At 33.9% G+C, this 8,067-nt stretch overlaps 1 protein-coding gene and 1 pseudogene across 1 annotated transcript; both read right to left on the bottom strand.

The window, feature by feature from the left end:
* Window positions 1-2,977: 2,977 nt before the first annotated feature.
* LOC149230975 (putative calcium-binding protein CML7) lies at window positions 2,978-4,261 on the bottom strand. Its single transcript, XM_089381495.1, has 2 exons — window positions 4,245-4,261; window positions 2,978-3,416 (listed from the first exon to the last, which is right to left on the bottom strand). Exons 1-2 carry the CDS (start codon window positions 4,259-4,261, stop codon window positions 2,978-2,980), a joined length of 456 nt encoding a protein of 151 aa, XP_089237621.1.
* Window positions 4,262-4,830: 569 nt separating this feature from the next.
* LOC149230974 (V-type proton ATPase subunit c2 pseudogene) lies at window positions 4,831-5,309 on the bottom strand (annotated as a pseudogene).
* Between the last annotated feature and the right edge of the window lie 2,758 nt (window positions 5,310-8,067).

Below are 8,067 nucleotides of genomic sequence, written 5' to 3'. Positions count from 1 at the left end.
GTTCTGTTGTTTTACTGTTGTCTGCCAATGAAGTCTTCTTAGATCTAAATGTAAAACTAAATGCATAAGGAATTTGGTATATAATTGATTGATTGTATAAGTGAGAAGGGTGACCTTTGCTATTTCCTATGTAAAGCTTTGTAAATTGACAGTAGATGCTCAGTATATTTTTGATTGGTACAGACTTGAATCAGAAGTTTTTGTTTTAATAGTTTTGAAGGTATACGTAGGTTTTATTAAAGGAAGTACCGTATACACATAGGTTGGGTTCAGTAAAGAAGTGTATACATTATGATGCATGATTTCTGAGGTTATAGCTAGTTCTGAATGATGATGTAGGTTTCTGGGTTCAACACAGTGGTCCGGTGACAATGATATGATTGTTCAGATTAACTGAATGTTCGTTGATGCAGTTTAAGTTTCAAAGTTTCTGATGAGTCCAGTATGAAAATTTGATGAAACGAGGCCTTCATATGTATTGTTGTGTACAAGCAGCATCCAGTCTAAAAATTTAATCTATGTAAACTTTGAAACGGGAACTGATACTGTTACCCGTTTCGTAGAGATAACAAAAAAGTGACCTGATTTTGAAAAGGGGTGTTGCAGAACGCACATGTTTTTTTAGAGCATAGTTTTTGGCACTTTAATTTTTTTTATGTACATTACGTTTTTGAATGGTAGTGATATTCATGCTGATTTAAAAAAGTGAGTATTCTGCATCACGCCCTTTTTTTAAAAGAACTATTTTTTGGCTTTAAATTTTCTAATGTATAAAATGTAAATAATTATTTTGTAAATTTGATCATTTTTGAAGTGGTTGTTTTCTTCACATTTTCTTGTTTTTTGTTTTAATTTTAACTTTTTTTTAGTAAGGTTTTTATTGTTTTGCATTTTTAAATTAGGAGGTCGATATTTAGAATTTTTGATATTCTACATATTTATACATCCTTAATTAATTTTTCACTCCACAGGAAATAATTGTTTCTAAAAAACAATATTTTTTAACAATGGACATAAAAATAACCATTTTTAACATAAATATAACTAAAAAACTACACATTTTGATAATTTTTTGCTAGAATTGACATGTCAAAATCACAATTTTTATACGATAATTTTAACTAAAAATGGTTAAATAATAGCTTTCTTTATGAATTTCATGTCAAAAAAATAATAATAATGACTTTTTTTTTTCAAAAAATAATGATTAACTTAAAAATCAATGCAAAAATCACATATTACAAATATTGAACGTATAACAACCCTAATTGAGTGTTTATTCTTCTCATAAAATGTCAAAGTCAAAACATTGCAAAGCTTGATTTCCAAGCATAACTTAAATTTAATCAACAATGTCACGTAATCCAAACTCTTCGTCCTCTAGAGTTTCATCATTATCTTATTCCATAATATTTTCTGTTTCCTTTTGCTCATTTTCCTCTTCTAATGGGTCTTTGATGTCTGTGAATCTCCCAATGTATGTCTTTCCAAACATTCCATGTAATGGTGGCTAGGGTTCCTTTACCTTTTTTGCCACACGTGATTCACTAAAGTCCCCTTTCCTCAACCCAATTTCTTGCATGGCATCTGGAAGAAATTGAAGAGCATTAATTCTTTGCTGGATGAAAGGCTGAAATGTTTAGAAATTTTCTTGAATAACTATTTCAAATACCATTTAAGAAAAGATGGTAATGCAAGCACATACTCAACGCCCATGTCACCTCCTCAACGCCCATGTCACTTTTATAAAATAGAATGTATTTATCATTTTACTCAACATTCATTTTTATCAAAATTCAATATGTACACAAACATGAAATCACTTTAAAACATTTTATATCAATTTTATACCAATTTTCAAAATTAATAAAACAAACTCAACTAATTTAATAATGGTGAATTGTAATATATAAAAAGAACTCACTACATATCATCCACTACCAATGTTAATCAAGTGAAGAAAAAACCACTATAATTCATCCAAACACAATTAATTTTATATTTATTAAAAAAAATCAAAATTATATATGTTCAAGTCTACATGTGAAATTAATTTATATGATTAAGACTTGCTTACACACTTGTTTCCCTTGTAATCAATTCATCTCAACAGAATTATTAGCGAAAACAAATCTTATCTATGCAAAAGAGATAAAAGATAAGCTTCTTCGAAAAACTTTTTTATTTCCGCCAAGTGATTTGTCTATTTATCAATTTAATAATGATGTGTGGAATTAAACCATATCAATTTATTAGAAATTATTGAAATTTTTATTTATTAACACCAATCTAGTCAAAACGATCCCAAATCTCCCAAAAATGATTATTTTAACCTCATGCATTCAAACAAAATGAGCCTAACAAACTCTAAACAAAATGAATTAAGTGAGTTGTTGACTCAGCCTAACAAACCCTAACTGACATAGCCTGATCACATTCCAACTTCAAGTCATTAACTAAAATAGTCGAAAGACCCTCACCCTATATCTCAAGTCTTGAAGCACTTGGTTGCCTATATTTACTAAACATTGCTTGCGTACGTTTGGACTTGATTTGGTTTATAACAATTTGCTTAGCCAAAGAGAGCAGGGAATCCATTTGTGATTATTTAAAGATTTACAAATGGAAAATGCAAACTATTTTATGCAATCAATGAAGAATTGCAAATTGCAAATTACAGATTTGCAAATGAAAAATATAAACTATTTTATCTCATCAGAACATAATTGCTCAAATTAAAGTCATCTATTATGATCAATTTATCAAAATGTTGTGTCATCCATTATGTTTAATCTATCAAGAAGTTTCAAAATTTTAAACTCAAGTCATACATCATGTTCAATCTATCAAAAGTTGTTTACTTCAAAATTTATAATTTATGTATCAATTTTCCCTATGTTTATTTTTTATATAACATAACATATAAGAATATTTTACAAAGCTCCCAAAATCCAGGTCTGACTACTTTGATTATTAATCAAATGTAAAACCAAAATATATTGTTTTGTTTAAAACTCGATCTCGTAGCAGATGTTCCATCAGAATTGACCTTAATTTCTCGAATACACTCATCGAATTCTGACGGCTCCAACTTCTCCCCGACGCTGGTAAGAATATGACAGAGTTCCCTGGCAGAAATCTTGTCAGTGCCCTCTTTATCGAGGGCTTTAAAGGCATCCCTGAGCTGAACATGGAAGCTCCCTCCCTTCAAGTTCCATTTCATCACGTCCATGAAGCGAGGGAAGTCGATGGTGTCGTTGATCTCTTCACGTTTAATGATCTCTTTAAGCTCCGCCTGAGTGGGATTCTCCCCCAGAGGTCGCATCACGGTTCCCAGTTTATCCGCCGTAATGTACCCGTCATGGTCGATGTCGAATAGGCTGAACGCCTCCCGCATTGGAGCGATCTGCTCTTCGCTCCAGATCAAAACTGAACTTTTACTAAAAAACTATTTTGTTTGTTCCTCCCAAAATTAATTAACATCAAAATTCCCTCTGAAATCCACTTAATATCGTATTGGATGCCCAGTAACCATTTTTTGGGGCGATTCGTAGCAGATGGGGTGATTTTGAGAATCACCGGGTGGTGGGGTGATTCTGAGAATCGCCCCATCTGCTACGAATCACCCCAATCAATGCTTATTGGGCATCCAATACGATATTAAGCTGAGAAATCGTAGCCCTGCGAAAGATCTGTGGTGATGGCACTGTTGGGAATTGAACTGGGGTCGCCTTTGGTGTTATTGCAACAGGGGGCGATGTGAGTGCTGGTGCCAGAGAGGCTAAGCCCATCAATACCATGACCAAAATGAATATGACTCTAACCCTAATGACTTCGCAACACACCTTATTAGCAATTATCTTATATCTGACATTTAGTCAGTAATTTGATCTTATATCTATCATTTAGTCATTAATTTGATTATTTTCTTATTATTCAGTTATATAATTATATCATATTATGTTTGATACTAAATCAAATATTTATCAGAGTGAGGAAAATCGGTCAGTAAAAGATATATTACTTTGTTTTTTAAGTTGACGACAGGATTATCCATTAATTCAATGTAAAAGATATATTACTTGATTTTCTAAATTGACTTCCGCTTAATATTCATTCGCAGTTTCCGTAAAGAAAAACTTGGCAGAAGTACCTACAACAAGTGGTGAATTGTGAGAAGAATATGTACAAGATCTGCAGGAGTCTTATCTTGCTGAACGGACACACCGTAATATGTATCACACCTCATCTCTTTTCTCATTGAACGTCATTGTCAGTATTAATATGAAAACAACATACAAACAATTATATCCACAAACAATCAAACTGCCGGCCACATACTGCCATGTCATTTCCCGAATATTATTACTGTGATACCATTTCTGCCTCAACTTTATGCTTAAAAATTCCATGGCATTTCCCTAATATTATTGATATGATACCATTTCTGCCTCAAATTTAAAGGCACACACTACAAAATATCCACCTCAGTCACCCTTTCCCACAACAGGCCCATGATTGTTATGTATTATCTTTGGTCATTCAATTCCATACGATTTGATTTCAAATTCATAACGTGCCAAATGACACCAGCAGTAACATGCACTTGTTAACTGGTTCAATTTCCACACTGTAATGAGCTTTCAAATTAATCACTAAATTCTTAAGTCTAAAATTCCAAACCAAGAGAATAATAATGAATCTTGAGCAAAATATTATCTCCTACTGGAAACAACAATCACATTTCCACTGCAGAAGAAAGCAGTCTTGCTAAAAAACTGACAAATGAACCAATTAAACAGAAGACCAACTGCAACTTCTTTAATCTGCTCATGACTGGCCAGCAATAATACCAACTATAAGGCCGTAGAGTGCAAGTGCTTCTGCAAATATCAATACATGAGGATCATACGAACAAAGAGCTTTGGTTGCTGTGCATTTTCTCTGACACCGGCATCACGAACAATACCAATAGCCATTCCCGCAGCAAGACCCGAGAGCCCGCAAGTTAGTCCCGATGACAGATGCGCATAACCATCAAATAGATAATAGGACTTTGCCTTGGGGTTAATTCCTGTGCTGATAATCACAGTAATAATCAAACCATAAATACCCAACACTCCAGTGATGACGATTGGAACAATCGATTTCATCACAAGCTCCGGCCTCATCACACCGATGGAGTCCACGCCCACGCCCCTCTTCACAGTTCCATATGCAGCTCCCATGCAGGAGAACACGACCACTGCGGCGTCCCCAAGGAAGCTGAAGAATGGAGCAGTCTCATCGCCGCTGAATACGTCCACCATTTTAACTGAGATCTGGGACGAGATTCAAGATTGAACTTCGAGGGTTTTTCAGAGTTTCAGAGCCTCCAAAGAGATCGAACCTCGAAGCTGGAACCTACAAGTGCCTAGCCCAATCCAGACGCAATCTCAGAGCATTAAAAAAAGTCATTCAATTCCATGTCAAACTTGTAAATGGAATTAGGTATTAGTAAATGGATTCTGAACTGCACATTGAATTAAAGGATAATCTTGTTGTCAATTTAAAAAACTAACGTGGTGGGGCGATTCTGAGAATCGCCCCACCACCCGACGATTCTCATAATTGCCCCATCTGCTACGAATCACCCCAAACAATGCTTACTGGGCATCCAATACGATATTAAGTGGAGAAATCCTAGCCCTGCGAAAGATCTGCGGTGATGGCACTACTGGGAATTGAGCTGGGGTCATCTTGGGTGTTATTGCAATAGGGGGCGATGTTAGTGCTAGTGCCGGAGAGGCTAAGCCCATCAATACTGTGACGAAAATGAATATGACTCTAACCTATGTTGTTGCACATTCTAATGCGTAAAGACAATGAACCTGTGTTGCTGCACATATAATTTCATACTGACGAGTCATGACAGTGAACTCCATTGTTTGTTCGCCAAGTCTTCCCATAGAAAACATGTTTCTTTATCCCTCTTATGCAAAGTTTTTGACATTAATTTCCGACATTTCTTTGGCATTGTTCATGATTTTATGCAAATATCCTTGTTGTTAATAGTTCGTCAATCTGGACTGCCACGTCCACTATTAGTAATTGTCATCTACAACATTCGCAGTACTATGTGACATATTCTGTTTTTCTCATCAAATCTGAAAAAGAAGTGCAGAACGAAGTCACTAAAGCTCTAGAATGGAATTTGCTTACATGGTAATGAAATGAGTCTGGAAATGGTTAGTGAGTAGATCTATAGGTCTACCTACTCGACCCTCTCCAGGTTGTCTCATTAAATCTGAAAGTGGTGGGAGTTTTGGTGCCATTTGAGGAACTGGTGCATGAAGGTACATTCCTTTCTTCCCGTGACCTACTAGAAGAGGCCTCCCCAGTGTTACAACTACGTTGAATCTACTACCTTCCATTGCAAGGGAAAGTTCTTCGTGTGGCTACCTACTTGAAGAGACGAACAGTCGAGATTTCCAAAAAGAGAAATGATAATGAGAGATATTGAGAAATCAGTAGGTGTTAAGAAAATGAGGAATTGTTAAAGGACGAGAAATAAATTAAAATTGGCCATTAGAGGAGATGTAGGAATGAAGGTAATTAAAATTATTATAGAGAAGGTTTTCATGAGGCACCTTACCAAAAAATTGGTTAAATGAGAATCTTTATGAAGGTGGTTAGAAGATAATTCATTTGATGTCCTCGAATATGTCCAAAAATTCCACATTATAATGTAAGAATGACTCTCATTCAAATTCAAAAGTAAGAAGGATATTGAAATTATTCTAATAACTTGTTGGTTTGGGGGTCTATTATGATATTTCTAAAATGTTGGAGGTCAATGTTCAATCCTCAAACTAGACCCTTCTTCATATGACTGGTTTGGATGTTGTTTCTTGGTCTCTCGATGGAGCTTTAGATGAGAGATATATTGGAAATTATTGGAAATGGACTTCATTGGAATACATAAACCTTGAATAAGAGTATTGAACCATGGTGGATAGGATATTTATTCAACTATTAGTTGATTTGGAACTCCATCCAAAGGACATATCCATGTAATGGGGAAAATAAATATTCAATCAACATTTGGACTATTGGAAAGTTCCTTTTAGATGATTGATATTCCATGGCACAATATTTTAAGAGGTGTATTGAGAAAATAAGGAAATATGGGTATGATAAAATAAGGGGGTGGAAGCCTAAGAAAACCTAGAAGTGCTAATATCTAAGGAGAAAAAGGAGGATGGGACAAAACCAATGTTCAAGATTCAAAAAGAAGGTAATGAGATAAGAATAGAGGAGGGTGGAAATTTGATTGTCATAAATGGTGAAAATGTCAAATATTTATTTATTCAAGAGAAAAGAATTTGAAGAGCCCATAAGAATCTTAAAAGGAAGCTAGATACAATAAATCAATGAAACACAATATGATTTATTAGTCTCGTAAATCCATTCTTTGACGATTTTGGAATATGGTGAGAATTTCATTGATAAACCCATAGATTATACAACATGGGAAATCGATTTGGATATTTTAAAGATTACACATACACCTACTGATTTCTCAGTAAGTGTAGTCTCAATCCAATTGCAAGGTAGTTTTGTTTTATTTTGATGAGTTAAACTGCATTGTAGTTTTATTTTATTTTGATCAATTAAATTGCATTGTAGTTTTGTTTTATTCATGTAGGTTTCCCATTTATTTACTGTAGTTTCTGGTGAGTATAGTTTGGAGTATCTTTTCCTCACTCTGATAAATATTTGATTTAGGATCAAACATAATATGATATAATTATATAACTGAATAATAAGAAAATAATCAAATTAATGACTAAATGATAGATATAAGATCAAATTAATGACTAAATGTCAGATATAAGATAGTTGGTAATAGGGTGTGTTATGAAGTCAATGTCAGATATAAGATAGTTGGTAATAGGGTATGTTGTGAAGTCATTAGGGTTATTATTGACTCCTTAAATATGACTCAAGTATTTATAAAAGTATTCTTCCAATATTAATGAGTTTCTATGTCTAAAATGTAATCACCACAATGAAATAATAAGAATT

The sequence above is a fragment of the Pinus tabuliformis genome, chromosome J (assembly GCF_031772625.1).
Source record: "Pinus tabuliformis cultivar Carrire ecotype Pingquan chromosome J, CPIR1, whole genome shotgun sequence".
Taxonomy (NCBI): domain Eukaryota; kingdom Viridiplantae; phylum Streptophyta; class Pinopsida; order Pinales; family Pinaceae; genus Pinus; species Pinus tabuliformis.
This window is presented reverse-complemented; position numbering and strand designations above follow the sequence as displayed.